The sequence below is a fragment of the Arvicola amphibius genome, chromosome 2, assembly GCF_903992535.2.
Source record: "Arvicola amphibius chromosome 2, mArvAmp1.2, whole genome shotgun sequence".
Classification (NCBI taxonomy): Eukaryota; Metazoa; Chordata; class Mammalia; order Rodentia; family Cricetidae; genus Arvicola; species Arvicola amphibius.
In genome coordinates this window covers 135,394,222-135,419,748 of record NC_052048.2, presented here as the reverse complement: position 1 = coordinate 135,419,748, position 25,527 = coordinate 135,394,222, and the positions used below count along the sequence as shown (strand labels likewise).

The 25,527-nt window shown below is 42.6% G+C and overlaps 1 protein-coding gene across 4 annotated transcripts; it reads right to left on the bottom strand.

Annotated features, from left to right (window-relative positions):
• Window positions 1-655: 655 nt before the first annotated feature.
• On the bottom strand, window positions 656-25,265 carry Kbtbd2 (kelch repeat and BTB domain containing 2). Of its 4 annotated transcripts, none has more exons than XM_038318820.1 (4): window positions 25,052-25,265; window positions 13,073-13,549; window positions 5,162-5,327; window positions 656-3,334 (listed from the first exon to the last, which is right to left on the bottom strand). In XM_038318820.1, the coding sequence occupies exons 2-4, from the start codon at window positions 13,240-13,242 to the stop codon at window positions 1,799-1,801; spliced, it is 1,872 nt and encodes a 623-aa protein (XP_038174748.1). In that variant the 5' UTR covers window positions 13,243-13,549; window positions 25,052-25,265; the 3' UTR covers window positions 656-1,798. The 4 variants fall into 4 exon arrangements, with proteins under 4 accessions (XP_038174748.1, XP_038174751.1, XP_038174749.1 ...); XM_038318823.1 differs by lacking the exon at window positions 25,052-25,265 and adding an exon at window positions 24,247-24,597; XM_038318821.1 differs by lacking the exon at window positions 25,052-25,265 and adding an exon at window positions 24,330-24,597.
• Window positions 25,266-25,527: the final 262 nt, after the last annotated feature.

The following is a 25,527-nucleotide window of genomic DNA, read 5'->3' as shown; positions in this document are numbered from 1 at the left end:
TCTCATTACAGATGGTTGTGAGCCACCATGTGGTTGCTGGGAATTGAACTCAGGTCCTCTGGAAAAACAGTCAATGCTCTTAACCACTGAGCTATCTCTCCAGCCCCTAAAACTTTAGGGTTTTTTTTTTTTTTTTTTTTGGTTTTTTGAGACAGGGTTTCTCTGTGGCTTTGGAGCCTGTCCTGGAACTAGCTCTTGTAGACCAGGCTGGTCTCGAACTCACAGAGATCCGCCTGCCTCTGCCTCCTGAGTGCTGGGATTAAAGGCGTGCGCCACCACCGCCTGGCCCAAGCAGTGTTTTAAATAATAGTTTCTGTGTGATTATTTCGGAGTTGCTGGGCGGCACCGGAAAACAAGCTGTGGCCTCCACAGTGAACCTGAACTGAGTTGGTCATTAAGTGGCTAACAGTTATACAGCTTTTTCAATTCAAACATGAAGGTTAATTTGCTTCAAGTTCATTTCTACAATTCTCTACTTAGTATTTTCCAACCAAAACTAATGTTGGATAAGAGGACTGCAGAGAGGGATCTGTGTGTGTGTGTATATCAAACAGATTTAAGAAATCATTCACAAGTGCCTAAACTGGGCCAGCAAAAGCTCAACTGAAAGCACAGCCAGAGCATTCCCATCACAAAAGAAAAAACTCAAATCAGATACTGATTATATACAATTTATTTAATAAATTAATGTCATTCAAAATACAGTGCCAGAGCATTATGCAGTTGAACATGCCAGCAATGTTTGTCACGAGACACCCGTGCTCACGTTGCATTGGTGGTGCCCCACAGCTGCTAGTGGTTCCTGGGATTAATGCCTGAGCAGTGCTAGTGTCTGCTCTCCTGCATACTCAGTGCAGACAATTCCTGCACAGCTCACCTTCCTATCCCCACCCCCCAGACATACACACATTAGGTTAAAAAACACACCTAAGAGATACCTACACACAATCACTCTACAGTAATGCTCGTTATTAAATTAAGATGTAATGACCTGGTTAATCCATTCTAAATCTTTTTAAGATGGAGAACTACATCAGCAGCAGATGGTTATATGCATGAGCCAACGTTAATGTAATATGGAAAGTGGAGACATTTACTGACTCCACAATGACCCGCACAATGAGGGACTAGCAATTCATTTGCAAGCCCAGCAACTTAAGTCCACACCTGGTAAGTGACCAGCTGACTGGACAACCTGTATTCTAGATAGACAAGTATAGTCAGTGGGAAGGGAATACATGCACCTCGTAGAAGAGTGAGACTGGTCCTGCAGTCACAGCTTCCCTGTGTGATACCATAGACACAGGGGAGATCTTCTTCAGCAACAGTATAGGATTTGAAAGACGTTTCTAGACTGACACGAACATTAGTGTTAAGTGCAGCTGAATTATGCTAGAAAAACTATATTCCAGGACTTTAGAAGTACAGGAATTCAATACATATACTAAAATAATCTCAGCACAATTTTGGTATATCACACCAGGAACAGGAAATTCCTTTTAAAAGTGAAGTTCTGGACTGTACATACACAGGGCTAACGTTAGATAATCCAGACTCTTATGCTCACATGATACACATCAAAGTCTCTCAATTATCAAATAACCTATTTCATATTACAGAAGCATATCTTTCTGTATATGACACACTGATATATATTATACTGATGCAAATATTAAGTAGGCCATAAAAATAAAATGTTATCAAAGATAGATTTTTTATGTACTCATACTTAGTCTTTTTATATCCTCTGGTTTAGCAAAGGATATCACTAGTCCGGCATGTGCACCCCTCAACTCCCCTATACAGGGGGAAGTGCAACCATTTCTCCATCCAGTTCAAACTCCTCAGTTCCATCTGGTGAAAAAAGGTAAGTTGGTGGCTTCCATGGAGATTCTTCAAGACAGGATGGATAAAGCTTCCCCACAGTGCATCGAAAATCTCTCCCTAGGTCCCACAGTACACGTTCAGATATGTGCTGCCGCAGAGACCACCGATCAAGTTCCAAATCATACTGGTAGGTGACGTATTTAGCTCGTTCATTTAAGTGAGTTTCTCGCATAAACACACAAAGAGAATTTGAGATCACAACAGCTCTAACACAGGGATCAGAGTACCTTTTAGCAGGGATGTTGGCTGCCATTTTCCATTCGTTTTTATTCACATCATAAATTTCCACAGTTACTGAAGACCCATCTACAGTGCCAGAGGGGAGTCTTATGCCAGAATTGGTAGCAATATGCAAACCTCCAATATAGAAAATTTTATCGCCAAAAGCTGCAGCTGAAGCAAAAGATCTGCTAGTCTGCCTCATGGCCATCTCTACCCATGAGTCAGACCTTGGAAAGTAACAGTACATGAGGTTCAATGTCATCACATAAATGCAGTCATGAACCACAACAGCTGCACTCCACTGCCAAGCACAGGGTAAGGGGCTCACCATTGTCCACTCATCCTTCTCAGTGTCGTACCTTTCTACAGTCCTCCGGTTAAGTTCTCCACCAACACTGTCTCCTCCAATTGCATAGATATAGCCTTCACAGCAAACCAAGGATGGCTTCACGCGGACGAAGAGCATCGGCGTCTTTGGAAACCAGGTATTTTGTTGTGCATCAAACCAGTAAAAGCAATTCACAGTTCTGAAGGCGGTCTGCAGTTTGCTTGTCTTACTGTGATTTGTTTTTGTGTTTTTCAGGGGCACCTGGCCCCCTGCTATGTAAATATCATTATCAGGGGTTACAACTGTCCCAACCTTATGCAAATCAGCTGGCGGGCTGCATAACTTGTAAACTTTCTCTGCCTGGGGGCTATAACAGACAGAAGAGTAAAGACTACAAGGGTTTTCTGATGATGCTTCAATGAAAATCATCATCTCCTCCTTAGTCATCCCAAGTCTTGGTTTGAAAAACTTGGGCATAGACTTATAAAGACCTTGAACCACAACAGACTTATCGTTGGGCGGGAGTCCCTGGAACCAAGCTCTCTGTGTGACTTCTGAAAGTGCATCAATTCTGATTTGGCTAAGAACCGAAGACAAATACTGGGATCGTGATTCTGTGTTGTACTCCAGCCACAGCATCGCAGCTTCTCGGACTGTCTCTTCCTTTTCAACATTTAGGTTGTCGCTGCTGAGGATGTCTATCAGCAGGTCGTGGGACAGCTGCATGAAGGCTTCCTGGTGGCACACAGCAGTGAACTTGTGCTCCACCATTCTTTTAGCGCTCTGCTTCAACTCTTCACAACTGAAGAGATCAGCAAAACTCAGCAACCGAACACAGTTCTCTGCATTGATTTTCTTAATTAAATACTCTCGACAACGCTGTAATACATCTTCTACCTAAAATAAGGGGGATAAAGGATGATAAATAAAAAAATTTAAAAAATGCTGAGAATCTAAATCTAATACCCTACATTAAGAGCTACTCCCATACCTCCAGTTTTTTTTAACTAATTATTTTATTATTTTGGTTTATTGAGACAGGGTTTCTCTGTGGCTTTGGAGCCTGTCCTGGAACCAGCTCTTGTAGACCACGCTAGCCCTGAACTCAGATATCTGCCTGCCTCTGCCTCCCAAGTGCTGGGACTAAAGGCGTGCACCACCACTGTCTAACTCCCTCCAGTTTATTTTTATGCAAGATATAGGTTTCCCATAGCAGACTCCCCTATACTGTCAATTTTTGCTACCATATGTATGTATGTATGTATGTGTGTACGCATGGGCGCACACACACACATATTTGGGCAACAGTTTCCTGTAATAATAAAATTAGACTTCAAGACTAGGCAATTTCCATTTCTTCCTCTTGCCCGACGACCTATTTACCACTCCTATTCAGGCTGCTGTGAGTGACCCATTACAGCAATCTCAGATTTAAGGAACTATTTATATGATCTAAATGCCTATTTAAGGCTGGTCCCTAAGATCTAAAAGTTCTCCCTTGGTAGAAACTTTGTTTCTTTTGTTTTTGCAGACAGGGGCTTGCTACATGTAGCTGGTGTTGCCCTCAACCAGCCCTTCTCTTCTACCTCCCAGCTGCTGGGAGTACAGCATGGTGCCATGCCATCATGCCTGGCTGCAAACAGCAGTTTTCAAAGTACAACGTGTTATTCCAAAGCAGAGAAAGAGATAATGGGAACAGCCACACTCCTATAAAATCTGGAGGGAGTCTAAGCAATATAGAACAGCTAATCATACTAAAATAAATTAATCATCAATTTTAGCTAACTACTTAATAGCTCAATATAGTCCACAGCCATTACTAGCATCAAATCTTCCATAACAATCGAAATGTGTTTGTGTGTTCTATCAAACATTTAAACTTTAAACACTGTAAACACTGTAACTTCAACCAATGCTTAACTGAAATCTACATTCTCAAGAGTAGTAGGCAAGATATGAAACCAGAGCCAGCTGGTGGTGGCGCATGTCTTTAACTCCAGCACTTGGGAGGCAGAGGCAGGAGGATCTCAGTGAGTTTGAGGCCAGCCTGGTCTACAAAGTGAGTTTCAGGACAGGCAGGACAGAGAAACCCTGTCTCAAAAATAAAAAGATAAGAAAATATGAAAATAACTGTATCTCTTTCAAGACAGGCCTCACTGTGTATGCAAAGCTCTGAGTGCCCTGGAGTCTGTGACTTCCCAGCACTGATTACAGATGTGTACCACCATACTCAGCTCACTGACTTTCAATTTACAGGATCTGTATCCAAATCCACACAGATAAGACCTTGTGTTTAGTAGTGTTACCCCTGAACAAATGGGAAAATAAACTTAGTATTTCTAAACCAATATGGCTGCTATTTTGTCACTTGCTTGTTTTATGACATTCCTTTTTTATTTACCAACTGAAAAAGACCTGTTGTTTTTCCTTCATTTCACATTTTATAACCAGAAAATGACTCATAAAATTAACATTAAAACTGTACAGATAAAGATGTATCTATCATGAATGTGGGCCTGGAAAGATGACTCTGGTTATGAGCACTGGTTGCTCTTCTAGAGGACCCAGGTTTAATTCCCAGCACCCATATGGCAGTTCACAGCTGTCTAACTCCAGGGGATCTGGCCCTCACAAAGACATATATACACATAGGCAAAACACCAATGCACATGAAAGTAAATAAAACAAGCTCCACTTCACTTGCAGGTTAGAAGCCCCCTTTACCTGCAGGAAGCAGGCTGTTTCGTAGAGCTGCTCTACGGTGCTGTCATTCACCGCCAAGTTCCCCGTGTATGCATAGGTTATTATCATCTGCAGGGCCGCAGCATCCACATTCCTCAGGTGCACATGCGTCTGCTTGCTTTCACTTAGTCCACTCATGAACATGGCCCTGGGCGGGGGGGTGCGGGGAGACACACAGAAAGCAAGCTTAATAAAACAAGCTGGGTAACACAGGATGTTTATTTAGGGTATCTATTTTAGAGAAGACCTTCAGAGACAAAGAGAAAATCATATATAATTCAGGGCTGAAGACAAGGCAGAGAGTAACCACTATGCCATTTGGAGGGGGGACATCAAAATTAATTTACTCTTCATAGTCACACAATGGGATACTATTCAGCAATGAAACAGAAGTGTTGCTAAATAAATGAACCTCAAAACCACCCTGCTCAGTGAAGAAGCCAGATACAAAAGACAAGTTTATTTACATGAAATGTCCAAAAATTGCCAAATATACAGAGACAGAACATTACCTAGAGCTCAGGACTGTGAACTGACTATAAAGATGAGCACAAGGTGACAGAAATGCTGTCAATTAGACTGTGAAGATGGCAGCACGGTTCTGTCGCCCACAAAATCCAAGTAAAATGACTCCTGGATACCCTCAGCACATGAAAACAAAGATACTAAGTCCCCTTTTAAAACAAGGCATAGGGGGCTGGAGAGATGGCTCCGGGGTTAAGACCTGCTCTTCCAAAGGTCCTGAGTTCAATTCCCAGCAACCACATGGTGGCTCACAACCATCTGTAATGAGGTCTGGTGCCCCCTTCTGGCCTTCAGGCACACACACAGACAGAATATTGTATACATAATAAATAAGTATTTAAAAAAAAACAAGGCATATTAGTCTGAAACATATACACATCTTTTTAGCTTTATGTACACACTTAGTACCTACCAATCTGCCTGCTGGTCTTGCTTCCGATTCTCTTGCCTCTCTCTTCAGTGCTGAGAATACTGACATGCACTGTCACACCTGGTTCATGTGGTCTGGAGATCAAATCCAGGGCACTTCATGCATGGAAGGCACGTACTATACTCACCGAACTACAGCCCCACCCAGCCTTCCACAGGCTACTTGTAATACCTCAAACATTGTAAATACACAAATAGCTGCTAGACTGTAAGTCTTCTTTCTTAGAGTATTTTCTATTTGCAGCTGAGTATGTGATAAAAAGCTGCAGAGAGCTGACTGCAGACTTAAAAATGGGTGGACTTATGCTATGTAAATTCTACCTTTAAAAAGCTTACAAACCACTAAAGAATTTCCTAAACATGCTGCTCTGTTACAAACAACAGGCAGGAAACTATGCTGGAAAGACTATTGACACTGTGGGAAAACAGACCAACTCTTTTGAGATGGGGTATCACTGGTGTATAACTGTTTCTCCGTCTGGCCTGGAACTCACTATGTAGACTAGACTGCTGAACTCAAAGATCTGCCTGCCTCTGCCTCTTTGAGTGCTGCGATTAAAGGCTGTGGACCACCACACCAGGTTCATATTGAAACTTTAAAAATGTGGGTTGTAGGATAGAGCTTAGGTCACAGTGCACGTGTGGAGGTCAGAGAACAGCTTCCGAGAGTCAGTCCTGTCCCTCCACCCTGTGGAACCGTAGAGTCTAACTCAAGTTGTCAGGCTTAATGGTAAGCGCTGAGCCACCTTGCTGGCCTGCCTGCTAGTATACTTAACTGGAAGAATATTGCTGCATACACAAGAGAAAAAAACCTTCAAATGGGCAGGGCTGGGAGGGAGCTCAGTAGTAGAGCACTACGCGTAACATACATGAGGCCTCAGGCTCAATTTTAGTCCCATGCTGCCTAAGAGTCATCTGAGAAACTCATCTGACAGCGAAGGAGACTGTTGTGAGCTTAGATTAACCATGATGAATTCTTCCCTAAAATGAATACTCTACACACGGACAGAGCTCAAGAGCTAAAGGTTGAAAACTAGAGGAGTGGCTATGAAACTAGAACAAGCATCTAGCTAGACATAGAGCATGCCAAGAATAAATACAAAAACCATCACAAAAGGCTGATAAAGCCTGGCTATTTTCTGAACACAGAACAGGATACGGCAGAAAGCAGATAAGAGTCAAAGCTACCTGTTTACTTTCAACAAAATACCTGGAAAAAATGTTAATCAGTAACAAATGGTAAGGCCAACAAAGAAAGTTCATCATTGCAAAAAAGGTGAGTTAAAATGCATATGTGAAGACCAGCTGAGTCAAAAGGAAATTATATAATCGCCAGTAAAAAATGCAATAGCAGCGGAAAACTGAAGGGTTAGGCACTAATACAGGAGCCATGACTCAGCTACAAACTGACCAGTTACAAAAGGAAGACCACTCCTGCCCCCAAATCAAGAAAACCGTACTTAAGAACTCCAGTTTAGAAAACACACACACACGCACGCACGTACGCACACACGCACGCACGCCGGGCAGTGGTAGCTGATCTCTGTGAGTTTGAGGCCAGCCTGGTCTACAAGAGCTAGCTCCAGGACAGGCTCCAAAGCTACACAGAGAAACCCTGTCTTGAAAAACTACAAAGAAAAAAGAAAAAGAAAGGAAGAAAACACACACAACACATACACAACACTGAAGTAGAACTCAGTTTGCGGGGTTAAGGAGTGCTTGAACCACAGACGCATGCAACACCAGTCAGCCCAAGAGGAGTGTGCCTTTCAAACTATGGAGGCAGCTACCTGAGAGACTGAGACTAAAGTCAGAGAACTACAAGTTCAAAGCCAGCCTAAACACAAAATTTTTAAAAGGACCAGGGTATCTCAGTGGGAAAATTCCTGTCTTGTCTATGTGATACCCTGGGCTTAATCTTCAGTAACTATAAAATACAAAATAATAACAACAACAATAATAAATACACCTGTGGCCAGGCACAATAGCTTACACCTGTACTCCCAGCACTTGGAGACTGAAGCAAGAGGATCACTGTGGGCTCAAAGCTGGGCTACCTAAGTTCTAAGAAACAAGCGACAGCTACGACGTCAAGAGAAAGCCTGCATTTGGCCTCTGCTTCAGTTTCTTTCTCTAGGTCCCTTATCTTGGCCTCCCTTCATGATGGATTGTGGCCTATAAGCTGAAATTGTATTTCCCTGCCCCGTCCTCAAAAAAGAGATACACTGCAAAAGAAACTGAGGTTCTTAGTGATCCCTAATACCACACAAAATGAGCAATGCAGACAGATACGAAAATCCAGGCAAACAGGGAGGGAACACCGGTCCCAGAAATCCTACCTAAGCTAAAGGACGAACACAAACACGGCTGAGTAGGGACAGTGTTCTTAGAAAAGACACTCAGCACGTCTACTGCTACCAGCCTCACTTGTCTGAGAGAGAACTGCAAGAACTCTTGAGCGGCAGTGCAAGATGAGTGCTCTTTACATTCACACCAGCAGGGGCCTGAGGCAAGGAACAACTGATGCGTACAGATGACAGTGAGACTCGTTCTGTAAAGTGACTGCTTCCTAAACACCAAAATTAGCAGAACTCTGGCCAATGTGACCATAGACCCTTAAAAAATGTAAAATTACTGACTGTGTGGGTATGTGCCAGGGTGAGCATGTGTAGGTCAAGACAACTTGTGGGCCAGTCTTCTTCCACCATGTGGGTTCTGGAGAATCTAACTCAGGTGTTAGGCTTGGTGGCAAATACCCTACTCACTAAGCCCTATTAACTGACTTAAAAAAAAAGAAAGGAAAAAACAAATGATGAATTACATAATTATGCAATGAACTTAAGAGCCATAGAATGCTGAGTAATTAAGTAGTAACTCAATCATTTTGAGTATAAAATGATCAATAAGTCAATGTTACCAAGATACAATTACTATTTGAGTAACAAACTACAAAGGAAAAACACAAGGTACTTTAAAGGCAGAATCTTGAGACTGGGGAAACAGCTAGTGGATAAAATGCTTGCTGCCCAAATACTGAGGATCTCAGTTCAAATGCTCAGAACCCACTAAAGGCAGGCCCAGTCAAGTCTGTAATCTCAGTTTCTACAATGAGATGGAGAATCCCCAACAAGGCTGGACTTACTAGTACCAAACAAGGAGACACTGTCTCAAACAAAATGGGAGGCTAAGTCTGACACCGAGGTTTGTGCCCTGACCTATACACATACAGTGGCACACATACTCCCGTAAATACAATAAACACATACCACATACAGAAACATAAAAAGAATAAAAAGCAGAATTAACTGTGTATATAACAATCCTGAATTCTAAAGGCAGAATCCAGCTAAGAATACTTAAGAAAGATATATTATTAAGGCATATACCATAATCTATTCAGTACAATGAAAAGACACATAAGGAAAAAAATTCTTGTGGCTAAAAAACTAGTCCAAAAATAAGATCTTAATGATACGAAGCATTAATTATACACACGTACCCGACTATTTTATGTACTCAATAAACGTAAGTGGTTGCTTTAAGAAAATCATGTTTTCCCATAAAATCATGGAAGCTAAAGAAGGGAACTACATGGTGGAGAGATGGCTCATTAGTTAAGAACACTGGCTGCTCTTCTGGAGGACCTGGGTTCGATTCCCAGCATTCATAAGGTGGCACACAACCATGTATAATTCAAGTGCCAGGGAATCCAACACCCTCTTCTGGCCTCCATGGGCACTGAATGCAGACAAACATACACATAAAATCTAAACTGGTAAAAGGTGGCTTGAGGGCTGGAGAGATGACCCGATGATTGAGAGCACTGACTGTTCTTCCAGAGGCCCCAGGTTCAATTCCCAGTACCCACATTGTAGTTCACAGCTGTCTGTAACTCATGCATGTAGTGTAGACATATGCAGGTAGAACAGCAACACACATTAAACAAACAGGTGGCTTGAGTGACAGCTATATAGGACTGGTTGATCTTCCAGGATCTGGTTTCAATTACCAGTGCTAACATGGTGGCTCACAACCATCTACAACTCCAGTTCCAGGGGATCTAAAACCCTTCTCTAGCCTTTATGAGAAGCAAACATACATGTTTTGAACTCACATGCAGGCAAAACACCTGTACACACAAAATAAATAAATGAGAGGTATTAGCTACTATACGTAATGGAAGCCTTGAAAGTACTGTTGCCTGTACTGGGCAGTGGTGGTACATGCTTTTAATCCCAGCAGCACTTGGCAGGTGAATCTTAGTGAGTTCAAGGACAGTCAGGACTATTACAGAGAAGCCCTGTCTCGAAAAACAAAACAAAAAAAAAAAAAAAAAAAAGAGAAAAAAACTGCCACTTTTAAAATTGTAATATTACAGTATTAACGAAAGATTAATGCTGCCTTGTTTTCAAAAATCTTAATTCAGGTAAATAACTTGATAAATAGTATTGAAAATACTACCAAGATGACTTGGCAGATAAAGAACCTTGCTCCCCAAGCCTAATGACCTGAGTTCAATCCCTGGGAACCCCAAAATGAAGAGAGAACGAACCCCTCCAGGCTGTACTCTGAACTTTTGCACACAATAAACAAATGTGATTAAAATTTACATAACAAAACAAGTTATTGCTATAACCACAAACTTAATGAAGAAGAAAAAAATGAAGCCATAACACAAAAAATATTAATTGAATTTCTTTTGCATACTTCTTGTGTGTGTGTAGTGGGGGGCGCATGCATGTTTCTCTGTGTAACCCATAGATTCGCCTGCCTCTGCCTCCCAAGTGCTGGGATTAAAGGCATTGCATAGTTTTGGTACCATATCAGATGACTTCAAAGGTAACTTAACACTAAATAACCTACTCGCTTATTAATAATGCTGAAGCAGGAGACTCATACAAGTTCACACAATGGAGACCAGCTTGGACAACAAAAACAGCAGCTCTATGACTATGTAGATGTCGATCTATAACAAAAACATAGAGCTCTTTCCAACAGTGGCTAGCCAGTTTGCGATTAAGTCATTAAGAGAGAGCTTATGAACTCAAATATCCATTCGCTGAACCTAAAACCCTGAATTTTTACCCCAGCCAAGATAGTGGGTCTGAAACACAAAAATGATGAGCACTGTTCAGTTTACAAGCACTCTTCAGTTTATAAACAACCATGTCTCTAAATGCACTATTAAAAAAAGAAGAGTAAATGAAAACTATGCAAGACAAATGCTATTAACGTTTTCTGTGTATGGTTTCATTTTTTTCTTCATTAATTTTGTGGCTGTCAAGACAACATGCTGTGTGCGTGTGCAACTGGAGGGGCTGGTTCTGTCCTTTCACTTCGTGGGTTCCAGGGATTGAACTCGGGTCCTTAGGCTTGGCAAACAAGGGTCTATTTTGCTAGTCCACATAGTGAGTTCAAAAACCATCAAAGCTACACAGTCTTAAGAAACGGAAATGAAACCTTTAGCATTTAAAAGAATCCCTACTGGTAGAAGGCCATCATCCCAGCGAGATGGCTCCACGGGGTCAGGTGCTGCTGGTGAATCTGGTGATTTGTGTTCCAGTCTCAGAAGCACATTCACAGTCATGTGCAAAGCTCTTTAGTGTATAGCTTCTAAGTCTGCACTTGAGAGTCACAAAAATTCAGTTACCTCCATTTTTAAAACTGCACCTGATTATTGTAAACAGGCTTTGTAACAGAGAGGAAAAGCAGTGTCTGAAACTACATGAAAACCCACACCGTAAACCGAAACCAAAGTGGCTGGCACTGCACAGCCAACTGGCATCCAGGTCCTGGCTTGGTGACGCCATGCTGAGGAATGTGCCATCTCTTCACTTTTAGGTAAATCAATCTTCAAAGTCCATTTAGTCTGCCTTGCTACAGCTGCCACAAATAGGCAGCAGAGACAATTTTCCTGTAGCAGAAATACTTAGTCCACATTTACCTCACTCATCCTGCCTCTTTTCAAACACTGAGCAAAACTCACCTTAAAAATCAGAGCAAAAAGCAACTTCTTTACCTTAGTTGCTACTCTCAAGAACCTTAAACCTGAAAGTTCTAATTTTTATTATTTGTCTACAATGGACTATAACCCGGAAATGTGAGCTAAAATAAACCCTTCTCCTTGAAAAAAGGAAAAATGTTTATTATCTTTAAAGAGCATAACTCTATAAACTTCCAGGTTCTAAGACAGAGAGAGCACCAACACTGTCATCAGCACTGCATGGAGTCTGGTAAGGTAAGGCTGGGGGGTGCCAAAAGCATAATTATCCAAGTTATTTCCCTTAAGGTGGTGTTTCTGTTGTGATTATTGTTTATGCGAGTATCTAAACAGCATCAATTATTCCCTAAAAATTGAGTCTGTTACATAACTCTTCAGTTTATAAACAACCATGATTTTCTAAATGCACTATTTAAAAAAATAAGAGTAAATCTCATTTTTCTTTTCAAGAAAAAAAACAAACCAATAGTATATTGAATTTTATAGCACCCCAAAGTAAAACTATAGTCAATTTCAACATTTTTCACGTATTTAATACTTTTGTAAAAATTTCATTTGTTCCTTAAACCCATAAGGAAATGCTCTGACAAGTACCGAGTAAAAACACTCGGGAGGCAGAGGCAGGCAGATCTCTGTGAGGCCAATTTGGTCCACATAGTGAGCTTAACGATAGCCAAAGCTACACAGTATGACTTTGTCTTAAAAAACAAAACCAAAAACTTTGAAAAGAATTCCTATTGACAGAGGGTTAGGTGGTTGTTGGGCAGTTGCCGTCTCAAAATCCACATAAAGGAGGAAGGAGAAAACCAAATCTGGCAAGGGCGTTATCCTTTGATCTCCACTGTGTGCTCCGGCATACCTGCCCACATCCACGCCCACACAGTGCAATAAACTGAAAAAATACTGTTACTACAAACTTAGAAAGATCAACTACTCACCTGAAATAGGAGCTACATGTTGCAAGAACCATCTTATGACAAGGGAACTCAGTGCCCTCAACAATTAACACTATGTCAGTAAACAACTGCTGTTCGTAAAACAGTTTCAACTGTTCCAACAAGGACACAGCATACTCGGTATTGATCTGCCTTTCCTCTTGAGTGGACATGACTGCATTCCATTAATATCTCCCAGAACAGATTAGAAAAGTCCGTCTTGATGGAAGGTCAAAGGAATACTTCCGAAATAAAGGAGGGCGTCCACTTGCTGTACCTGTAGCACTCAACCAGAACTGACGTAATCCGGAGTATCCTGAGGCTTACAGTCTTTGCTAGGTCATCCTGCCCTAGAGTTTTTCAACAGCGTCTCCAGACATCCTGCTCAGATCTGCAACTGTGCAGCTCATGAATAAAAGGGAAAAACACAGGAGGTAGATTTTGTTGTAACATCTTATGTTCAGTAGGCTTTCTGCAGAACTAAAAAGAAAAAAGTTCAGTTAGAATACATAGATCAAGCTCTTAGAATACAATGTTTAAATCAACAGCCTTTGGTATACTTTACATTTACGTAAAGTTTCAATCAATTTCAGATACTAGCATAAAAACGAAACAGAAGAAAAATGAATTGTTCAAGTCTGTAACATTTAAAATAGGCTGCAGAAAATCAACAGCTGTACTTTAAACTTTTTGCCTTCCACACAAGAAATAAGCATCGGAGAAAATAAGCCCATGAATAAATAGCTGACTTTAAGGTTTTTTAGAGAATTTAAATTGCAGAAGCCAGCAACACATGACTGCAATTTAAGGGAGAAACAATACTCAAACAGATGCCTTCTTCTGTGGTGGTTGTCACTCTCCAGACTTATTTATACAAAGACTACATAGCAATGAGATTCAAAATTGTTAATTTCTAAACTTTAAGAAATTCTAATGTGTACATGTGTCTGTTTATTTAGGTGTCAAGCATGCAGTTCGTTTTGAGGAGCTGGGGCTAGAACCCAGAGCCTTACAACACATCATCAAGCACTCCCCCACTCAGTCACACCGCCTTCTCTCAACTGTACACTGCAAGTATGTGTAATTTAGCTCTTTGCTGTGTGTTCTTTTAGAAATGCTTTTGAGTGAGAATAACATTGCTACCCAGAAAAACACCAATACTATACAAATTACAATGTTTCCAATTTAATGTGTGAACTTAAGTTGTCAGAATATTTGAATGAAGAAAGAACAAGTTTCTCTTGGAAACTCTATCACATTAAGATGCATTACAGATGGGGCTGGAGAGATGGCTCAGTGGTTAAGAGCGCTGACTTCTCTTCCAGAGAACCTGAGTTCAGTTCCCAGCACCCACATGGCAGCTCACAACTGTCTGAAGATCCAGTTGCAGGGGATCTGACACCTTCACACCAATGCACGTAAAATAAAAGTTAAATAAACTATAAAAAATATTTTAAAAAAGATGCATTACAGACCACCAATAAACCCAAGTACACATAAGAATTTAGACATGATCAACATGGGATCTGAAATAAGACTGGCTAGCCAAGGGATAGTGGCCCATGCCTTTAATCTCAGCACTCGGGAGGCAGAGGCAGGCAGTTCTTGAGTTCCAAGTCAACCTAGTCTACAAAGTACTACACAGAGAAACCCTGTCTTGAAAAACAAAATCAATCAAACAAACAAACAAACAAGAAAAGGGGGACTCCACTAATATTGTAATTGCTAGGCAATCACTAATGATGCCTAATCTTGATTTGTCATCTTACAAAGCTCTGGATATGTTTGTGAAGGAATTTCTGGGTTAGTTAACATGACCTATTGTAAAGGTCAATAGCACAAGCAACGCTCTGGGGTTCCCATACTGAATAGAAAGGAGAAAGGCCACTGGACAGCGGTGTTCAGTACTTGCTGCTCCCTGACTGTGGGGTGCAGTGACAACCGGTGGGAGGTCCTGCTGGTCAGAGGTGGCAGTCTACCATGGCCTGGGAGCTTTCACCAAGCTCAGCAAAATGGAGGACGCCCTCCTCAGCCAAACTTGCTCTCTATTTGTCCTTATTAGGAGGATATCTCTAGGCCCAGATTCCTGACTTATCTCAGGGATGACCCTTGACATAGTTCCCTGAAAGCACTCTTCCCCTGATGCCCACATGGTAATTAGGTTAATGCACTAGTCATTTGATAGGGTCATGCTCCCACTAATCCAGCTAGGATAGGAGTGTGCCACTTATTGCAAATTAGGGTTTGTCCCCAGAAATAAAGTTGTCTCATTGAAGTCACCTCCCAGAGGGGATAGAGGGCTATCCCTGTTATATCAACAGCCTTCTGAGCCCTGTTCCCCTTTGTGGACCTATGAACAATCACTGAGGAAGAAGGACAACAGCTATCTCAACTCTTGCCTCATGGACTGTACTCTAAAACCATAAGCCAAAACAAACCCTCCCATACGCTGCTTTTATCCATGCATTTTGTTATATCAAGAAATAGTAACACCACTCAATGGGGAAAAACCCACATCTATATTCTACTACGTAACATTCACTTAACAAAAGCAAAAAACTGGAACTAGAGGGATGGCTTAGTGGTTAAGAGCACTGAGGTCCTAAGTTTAATTCCCAGCAACCACAGGGTGGCTCACAACCATCTGTAATGAGGTCTGGCGCCCTCTTCTGGTGTGAAGGCATATATGTAGGCTGAACACTAATAAATAAATCTAAAGAAAAAAAGAAAGAACACTGGCTTCTCTTCCAGGACCAGGGGTCAGCTCTTAGGGCCTACAGGGCAACTCCCAACCTTCTGTAACTCTATTTCCAGGGTACTGGTGCACTCTTCTGGCCTCCTTCAGCACTGCATATACATGACACAACACACACACAGGCAAAACACCCATACATGCAAAACAAATAATAATACAATTTATAAACAAGCAAAAATTCAAATGAATTAAAAGTTTAATTTAAAAAATGTTTGGAATTAGAAACTTGGTATTTCTAACAGGTGGTGTCAAAGGAATTACAAACCAGAAAATGAAGAGGGAAATCCAAATAGGTGGCTACCCATAAATTAACCCCCAAACTACCTCAATTTTAAATTTCATAACCCTGAACTCCAAAATCAGAAAGGAAAGTAATTTCAACATAAAACATTTATGTATGATCATTGGAACCACTGCTTTTCCTCAAAGTATCCATTATTCAGGGTGACAAAGAGCTCACAATGTATCTTCTGGCCAAACCACACAACTGCTAGAACTACTAATAATACAGTCAGGTGTCTAGTAAGTTAACTGTGGAAGTAACAAAAAGAGGTGTAAAGGTTGTGGAGGCCCAAAAATGTAAGTCTATTTCAACCTTGTCTGAAGGTCATAGTTTTAGCATGGTCAAAGTTGTCAACAAGTGTGGCTACACGTTATGACCTAGGGTATGGTTACTTGGTGTTTTTTGACATTAAGATGGTTCATACAGGTAGATCCATTCCACCCTGAACAATGTTCAGGATATTCTTTTTATAAACTGATTGGCCCAGTATCTCTGGCTTCATAACTTTTACAACTTATATTAGCCCGTTATTCTTATCTGTGTTAGCTATGCGTCTTGGTACCTTATTCAGCAGGGCAGTCACATCTTGTTTCTTCTATGACTGGGACAGGACTGCAGACCTGGACATCCTTCTTCCCAGAATTCTCCTGTTCTCATTGACCTGCCTCTACTTCCTGCCTGGTCAGGATATTCAAGTGTACTTCTGCTCCTTCTTTTGAAATAGGAGGTTTGACCTTGGGAATGACTGCCTTCAGGATACTTGGTCTAGGATGGGTTCACTGCCTAAACAGGAGAATGCTAATGACTTCATGTCTCAAAGTATTGAAGCAAGTAACTCTTCTAATTGTTCTTTGTATCATGTTTGTCTTTTTCCCCCTGTGGTATTGGGGTATAACTGTGTGGAAAATTAAACAGGTGGATTTCAGTATTCACCAAAACTTTCTCCCAGTAACAATATGATATATATTATTATATACTGTATTAAAACCCTCAAGCCAGGCGGTGGTGGCGCAAGCCTTTAGTCCCAGCACTAGGGAGGCAGAGGCAGACGGATCTCTGTGAGTTTGAGACCAGCCTGGTCTACTAGAGCTAGTTCCAGGACAGGCTCCAAAGTTACAGAGACCTTGTCTCAAAAAAACCAACCCCCCCCCCAACAAAACAAAACACAAAACAAACAAAAATCCTCAAGAAATCTATGGCAGCATTCCATAACTAAATACATTATCTTTACTGATGGTGGTGTTGTGCCATGACTCCCACACCTGAGCTGTGTAGCTGTGAACATGCTAAGCTAAAGGTGATTAACAAACTGTGATGCTCACCAACACCAATATTTTCTGTAACAAAATTCCTTGCTCTAAAAAGGAAAACCTGAAAGACTCTAAATACTCTGAGTATTGGGGTAAGAACCACTTATATTAAGTAACTAAAGGGAAATGTTTGTCAGAGACAAGATCATCTCTGAACTAGAGGAAGACTATTGGGAGTCAGTTGAACTGTGGAAGTGAGACCTGACTGAAGAACAGGTCATAGAGTAGGGGTATTACTGGGGGCTTTACCTTTCCCTAGCCCCTTCCTGTTATTGCTCTGCTTCCCAGAGATGTGAGCTAGGATGTGAGCTGTTCTGCTACCATATCCTCCAGTCACAATGAACCAAACCTCTTCTTCAAGCTGCTCTCAAGCATTTGATCACAGCAGCACGTTTCACACACCACCCTACATTATGTACCATGTGACAATACACCTCTTTCTTTTTTCAGCAGCTGTTTTGCATATTATTCTATCTTATATCTAAAATTAAAGGACTGGTGATATAGCATAATCACAGAGTACATACCTGGCATATTCAAGTCCTTGGTCTCAATTCTCAGCACAGCAATAACAATAAATCATATATGCCTTATCAACAGAAGTTGGCATCCTTTACTGAATATTGAAGAAACTAGTTTCTTGAAGATAAATTAATACTACACAAAATGAATCCAACTATTGTTTTATTGAGTATTTACAATGTGCCAAAAATTAATTATGCTTGAGGCACTGAGAAGAGTTGCCAACCACTAAAGCTCCCAAACACCAAGTACATTTACTGTCAACTACAAATCACAGCCAAAACTATAGCTGACTTTTAAAGTCTCTTAGGGAAAACGTCAGGGGCAGACACAAGGGTGAACAGGTAACTAATTACAGGACAAGCTGGTAGAGAAAACATTTCTCTAGCACAGCTTTCCTTTACCTGTCAAGCTTGTCTAAGGGAGATGGGGACCAAGCTAAGGCCTTGCAACTCCTACTAAAATAAGCTGCTGACACTCCAGCCCAGGTTGTTTTATAGTGAGATAGGGTCAGCTTGAGCTCCAAATGTGGGCACTGGCTTGCTAGGGTTTGGTTTTTTGTTTTGGAGAGACCTTTATCTATTGCCAAGGCTGGCCACTAAGTTGAAATTCTCTTGCCTCAACTCCCTAGTAGCAGTGGGACTACAGGCCCATGCCACTATGCTCTGCTCAAACTACAAATTATTGGCAGGCACAGAGAGCATTTTACTCTTTGCCTTAAGAAATTCTGCAGAGAAAGTAAAATGTGCAGACCCAGCAAGTACTTGTCCACCACTAAGAACAAACAGTTCACAGTGAGAAGGGAAAATTTATTATCTACTTAAATATTCTGGGTTTTGTTGACAAATGAAAGTTACCTAGCTTTAAAAAAAAAACAGACTCTCAAAACATGTATTATTTTTCCTTCACATCTCCATCCCAAAGGCAGCATGCAACCCAATGGGCTTGGTTTAATAGAATCCTATTCACAAAACTGACCATATCACTGTTTTAATCTAGTTTTGTTGTTAGTAGTGCTGTTGTGTTCTTGTTGTTGCACTGGGATTAAAGGGGTGTGCCACATCTGGTTTATGGAAATATAGGGCTTCCTGTATACTAGGCAGGCACTCTAACACTTGAGCTGGGGGTGGGGTGGAGAGCTGGATCTCACTATGTGGCTCAGGCTGGCCCAAGAGTACCCTTGCCTGATTCCTGAGTGCTGGGAATACAGGAGCTACAGTGTCTTTACAGTATTTCAGGATGAACAGATACCGACTAAAATATGTTTTATTAGAATATTTTCTCTTTAGAGCATAAAGACAAATAAGCAAGTACAGCCTTAAATTATAGAAAATTGAACTAAATATGATTTTAGTTAACCTCATCTGTATATATTATACTTTTTTTCAAAACTGAGATACTTTTGGGTATTGGTGGTTTTTGTTTTTGTTTTGTGAGGCAAGGTTTCTGTAATTCAAGTTGTCTGGAACTGATTTCTGAATGGTTTCAAACTCATAGCAAACCTCCAGCCTCAGCTGAGTGCTGGGATATCAGACATGAGCCACCACACCTGGATTTCATCTAACACCTCTTACCTATTCAAACAGTGCTATTCCTGGTTCAGTGAGCTTTGAAAAAAGTGCAAGGAAGACATCCCTCCCCTAGATATACACACATGTTGAGAATGGCAGAGATTCAAAAATACTTTAGGAACACATAAGCACTTGTTATCCCAGCCAACAGCCAAGGCAGGAAGAATGCCTGAGCCTAAGGGTTCAAGACAGCATGTCCAAAAACACAACAACAAAAACACAACCAACCGAACACCCTGCTATCTGAGTGTGGTGGTGCTCACCTGATTTCAGCTCTTGGGAGGCCAACCTGAGCTACACAGGAAGAGATTTGTCCCAAAACCAGAAACACAAAGGCCAGGTGTGCCAGATGGTTCTGACTGGTCACAAGAGAAGAGGGAGGCTGAGCACTAGCAATGTCTCTCTCTTGAATGTGGATGCAATGTAACCAGCTCACTTAACACCTGCTGCTGTGGCCTCTCAGCCAGGATGGACTATAACCAGGAATTCTCCTGTGACTTTGGTTGGGCCATTTGATCTCAGCCAGAGGAAGAGAAAGAGGAATAGAAATCAATACAACTGGGCTACAGTGATACTGTCTCAAACAGCAAAAAAAAAAAAAAAAAACCCCCAAAACAAAAAACTGGTAAGGATAGACTTGAAATGTTTCTCTCTCTCCCTAGGTAGTTGAGGCGATGAGCATATTAAAATAATTTGATTTAATCATTCAAAATGTATACATTAAAACATTAAGCTGGGGCTGGAGAGACGGCTCAGAGGCTAAGGGTGTGTGTTGTTCTATGAGGACCTAAGCGGAGTTCTCAGCAGCAGCAGCAATGTCAACAGCCTCTGGTATCTGACAACGCTCAACTCTTGGAGCACCCACATACATGTGCACATACCCACATTCAGACTTACATACATAACTAAAAAACAAATCTCTAAAATTTACACTACCTCACAAACATATGTAATTATTTGCCTGTCAAAAGTAAAACATAGGCGGCAAATGCAGTTGAGTAAAGTTCTGGCTGTAATCCCAACACTGAAAACACACAAGCACACACACGGAGGGAGGGGAGGGGAGGGAAGGGGGGACAGTGAGTGAGCTGGGTATGAAGCACATGCTCATTTCAGCTACTCAGGACAATAAAGCAGAAGGACAGCAAGTTCCTAGCCTGAGCACATACTAAGACACCATCTAAACTTTTCTCAAAGAAATGATACTGTGACGAAGGTCTTTCTCTAGGAAGTGGGCTTCCATCTTCTAATAATGCAAGTGTCTGTCACACAAAAAGTTGAAAATTTGTTAGAAAGAATCCAAGACATTCTGGATAACAAGTATTATATGGTGTATGTGCATGCGCACACAAGCATGCAAAAACACAAACTCAAACTACTTTGGGAGGCCCACTTCTGCAGCTCACTAGCTCTGCACCTCAGTTTGCTCATACATAGAAATGGGAATAAAAAGAACTCTTCTGCTGGGCGTTGGTGGCGCATGCCTTTAATCAAAGCACTCGGGAGGCAGAGGCAGGCGGATCTGTGTTCGAGGCTAGCCTGGTCTACAAGAGCTAGTTCCAGAACAGGCTCTAGAAACTACAGGGAAACCCTGCCTCGAAAAACAAAACAAAACAAACAAACAAAAAGAACTCTTCCGTGACTTTTTCAGGGATTAGAGTATCATACTTGAACAATGCCGAAAGCAGAGCACTGGACACATTGTGAACAACTTTTAGTGGCCCAATCACTGGTGAAACTTTGTAGTCCCTTCCCAAAGGCAAAATCTCCACACGGTATCAGCCCCAGAGATACCAGTTACAAGGTCACAGTACCCACAGCTCCCTCTTTTTATCTTTGATAAAACTTGTGTGTTTCTACAATAGTATCTCATGCTGGGTCAGGCTGTCCTGGAGTACTCTATATAATCTAGGTTCTTCTTGATCTGATCTTCCTGCCTCAGTTTCTCCAATGCCAACAGCACACACATGAACCACCATTCTCATTTCTAAATCATATTTTAGTTAAATTAGTTTTTAAGTTGTACAGAGTTGTCTGAATTTTCATAGCTGTCTGAATTATAAAATTTATCAGCCCAACAAGATTAATCTTGATATGGCTGATGTCAGTGCAGACAAATTAAAGCCAGAGGCACAATGGCACAGCTACTGAACAAGCCTCTCTTTGAGAGAGGTCCCTCCTTTGGGAGGACTAAACAGGGTAGTTACTAAAGTTACTAAAACAACCAGAACTTGAGAATGTTTAGAAAAGATATCTGATCTTTTTGTTTTATTTTGTTATGTACTCCTGGCTGTGCTGAAAGAACTTGTTATGTAGACCAGGTTGGCCTCCAAGCCACAGAGATCCGCCTGCCTCTGCCTCCCGAGTGCTGGAGAAGTGTGCCTGCCAGCATGCCCAGCTCACGACTTGATCTTTAACGACACACGCTACACAAGGGTGTTTCTGGAGCTATGATAAGAAACAGGTGTGAGGGAGGAAAAAGGTGACGGTCTTTTTTTTTTTTTTAAAGAATTTATCAAGTGACTGCAAGATGGCTCAGTGGTTGGGAGTGTTGGTATTCTTCCAGAGGATGCAGATTCAAGTCCCAGCACCTACAAGGCAGGTCACAGCTGTCTGTATCTCCTGTTCCAGGGGATCCCACACCATCACACAGACATATATGCAGGCAGAACACCAATGTACATAAAATTCAAATAAAAGTTAGTAAAAGAAATAATTTATCAAATTTGAGTTGGAAAGTGGTGGTGCACACCTTTAACCCCAGCACTTGGGAGGTTCAAGGCCAGCCTGGTCTACAGAGTGAGTTCAGGGCCGGTTCCAAAACTAAACAAAAAAAAACCAATAAATAAATAAATACCAAATTTAATAAATTTCAGCACTTTCCCCTATCCTAATAAAACCTGAAGCCTGTTCCTAAGTGTCCCTTCCTTAAACTGAATTGGAGCGTACAGCTCAATCAGGTTAGTGATCTGCACTTACGTAAATTCAAGCATAAGGACAAGCTCCTAAGCTATCATGATTAGGAAGTTACCAACAGCCTACAACAGAATAACTGAGCACAGGGGACCATTCTGGATCATCACTCCTTTACCTCCATTTTACTCAGTGTCTCAACAAGGGGGAGGCAGGCTTGACTGATGCAAAGCTGACCCAAACTTTTCTAGCAACACTCCATTTTCTGATCTAAGTTTCTCCAACCACAACAGAAGACGGTTTCAGACAAGAGAACCAAGAACTGCTGTGTGCATTAATAGTGCTTCAATCAACTGTCCTTCCTAACACCCCGAGTTATGTAAGTATCATCTTAGACAGACACTCAAACACTCATATAGAGCTGCAAGGGGCAGAGCCCTTAACATTGATTATAACTAGTAAAATGTGTTTCCTTACAGAAAAACAAAACTAAAAACCTGATGCTGAGCGTACCCTCAACAGGCTGGGGAGTCCAGCTAGCTCAGGCTGACCTTGAGCTACCCAGGAAGACCCTGCCACAAAAACCAAACCAAGGGCTGGGGCTATATAGTTCAGTAATAAGAAGTAGGGTGTTTGTTAAGCATTCTCAATGTTTCAACAAATAAACAAGTAAACCACAAAGGTAAAGTTCTTGGAGGCCCCTGCCTGCAGTGGAAGGCACTACTAGTCACTATTGTCACTGATGAGTGGAGGAAAGAGATGTTCCCATTGAATACACTGTCTTCAAATCCCACGACAATCTCTCCTTCGCACAAAAGAACCTAAGAACTCCAAATCCCTGACAAAGGCATCAGGGAACACCCTTCATCACTTAAGACTGCTTGAAACCAATCTGCTATCCCTAACACCCCAAGTTAGGTAAACATCTGCTTTATTCAAACTCTGCAAAACTGGGAAAGACTGGTACATAACCGACTCTCTGATTTTTGTTTCAGGACAGCAAAACCAATCATTCTCTCAGCTCCAATGGTCTTAGGAATGTGGCTGGGAAGGTGGGCCGACTATTTTCTAAATAGCGCGCATTATCTGTGGAAAACCAGGTATCTTTTGGCTTTAAAGACTGCATTCAACATAACACAGTAGTGCTAGCCAGCAATCCCAGGTTTCAAGAGGCGGAAGCAGGATCCCAAGGCAAGCCTGGGTCACGCTGTAATACAGTCTACCTCAAGAGAACTCCGGTTTCTAGGAATTTAACAAACATCTGAAACACACTCGATATCGAAGACACAGACACTAAGAAATGTTCATTATGGTAGCCACACTAATCACTAGGACGCCTCTTACTCCTCTGTCTCCTTACAGTCTCCGTAAATAAAGTTAACAGCACTGCTCTTATGGATATAAAAGGGAGAAGCTCAGCACTTATCTGAAGAGGAAATAACACTGTGGAGACACGGCCTACAAAGGACCATCAACGGAAACGCCATAGTTGCCAAGAGTTATACACTCTCTTTACGATTTCTGGCTCTGATCTAAAAAGGACCCGAAAAAAACGCTAGACTAACAAAAGAGCAAAGCAGTAAGGCAGAACGTTATCAGACAGATGGAAAGGATAGTAGCGTATTCCACATCACAGAGACTGGGGAAAACAAGCAACTGACTTGACTTTTCAAATGGACCTTAGATTACAGAGGGCTTTACTCAAAGGCCGACTAAACCAAGGCATTCTTTCAACTGTAAAAGATCGGGTCTATATTACTCAAATTTGGAAAATTCACAACTCAAAAGAAACGAGGAGAAAAAACAACAAAACGTAAACATACGTATTAAGTAGTTGCCTCACAGAAGGAAAATTTCAGTCAGAGCACACTGCTGATAGGGCTGTTGCTCAGTGAGCCAGACTTACAGATTCATGTATAAACAACACGTGACCAGGACCGTCTTTTCCCCCGTTTTCACAAAGCTGTTATAGCTCTTCACAAAGCAGTCTTTTCAATTTTATTATCTTAATTTCTTGTTTTAACTTAGAGGGGCCACCAAATAAATTCTAGCGATCTGCAGCCCAAAGAAGGAGTATGCCTTTTCCTTTAAGCAGCTATATAAAGGAATTTTAAACTACTAGGCCAGGGGCTTGGGGGCGGGGGAAGGGGGAGCGCACGGTAACTCAAAACAACTGCACTACAGCAGATCAGTCTGTTCCCCGGTCGCCAGCGTTGTCGGGAGAAGCCGAGAGTCGAGTTCAAATTCGCGACTTCCATCTAAAGCAAACAGGTTTCAAAGGACAGCTTCCCCTTCCCACCGTGGGGCACAAGCAGGCCGAGGGCAACGGGACCTCTGCTAACTCGGGTCTCTCCGGGCTGTCGATGCGCCAAGTTAAAAAAAAAAAAGTAAGGGCTCGATCGCCCTCCGTCGGCCGCCGCGTCCCGAACACGCGGCCCGCGCAGGGAAAAACAGCTCTGCCTCGGAAGGACGCCGCCCCGAGCCCCGCGCAGGCCGCGCCGGAAACACCGCGCGCTCGGCGGAAGCACCCGGGTTTGAAAGCCGCCGCCACCACAGCCCCGGCCCACAAAGTCCGCCCGCCGCCTCGCGCCCAGCCGGGCCCCCCTCGGCTCCCGCCGCCCAGCTCACCGCGCCGCTCCGCCGGGCAGCAACTCACGCGGCCGCACGCACGGCGGGGGCGTGGCGCTGCGGGGGACCCCGGGGCCGCTCGCTTCCGCCCCCGCTTCCGCGCGCCTCTCGGGTTGGGCCGTCACGGCCTTCCGCCCTCGTCCGCCGCGCCCTGGCTCGCTCCAGCGGCCGTTCGGCCGGCTCCCAGGTGCCCGCGGCCGGACCCCGCCTTCATCGGGCTCACCGCGCCCTTTTCCTTTGCCCCACCGGAAAGCCAAAACAATTGGAGCCGCGCAGGCGCGGGAAGGAAACGGAAAGCAGGAAGGGCGGAGGCGGCGCGAGGTGACGCTGGCGTCTGGGCCGGGGCTTCCCGGGCGACCGCCGGGCTGCCAGGGCGCGTGCGCGGAGCGGGGGCGCCGGGCCACCCAGCTGCCGGGGATCAGGCGTGGCCTGGGAAGAGCGGTGCCGAAAAGCTCTCTGCAGCGGCTTCGGGAATT

Bases quoted from the DNA above. Each gene is read 5' to 3' on its own strand.
- Kbtbd2 (XM_038318820.1), bottom strand. From the start codon at position 13,242: ATGTCCACTCAAGAGGAAAGGCAGATCAATACCGAGTATGCTGTGTCC. The intron at 5,328-13,072 runs GTGAGTAGTTGA...CCCCCCGCCCAG, and splicing joins ACATGTAGCTCCTATTTCAG to GGCCATGTTCATGAGTGGAC. The intron at 3,335-5,161 runs GTAAAGGGGGCT...CCCTTATTTTAG, and splicing joins AAACAGCCTGCTTCCTGCAG to GTAGAAGATGTATTACAGCG.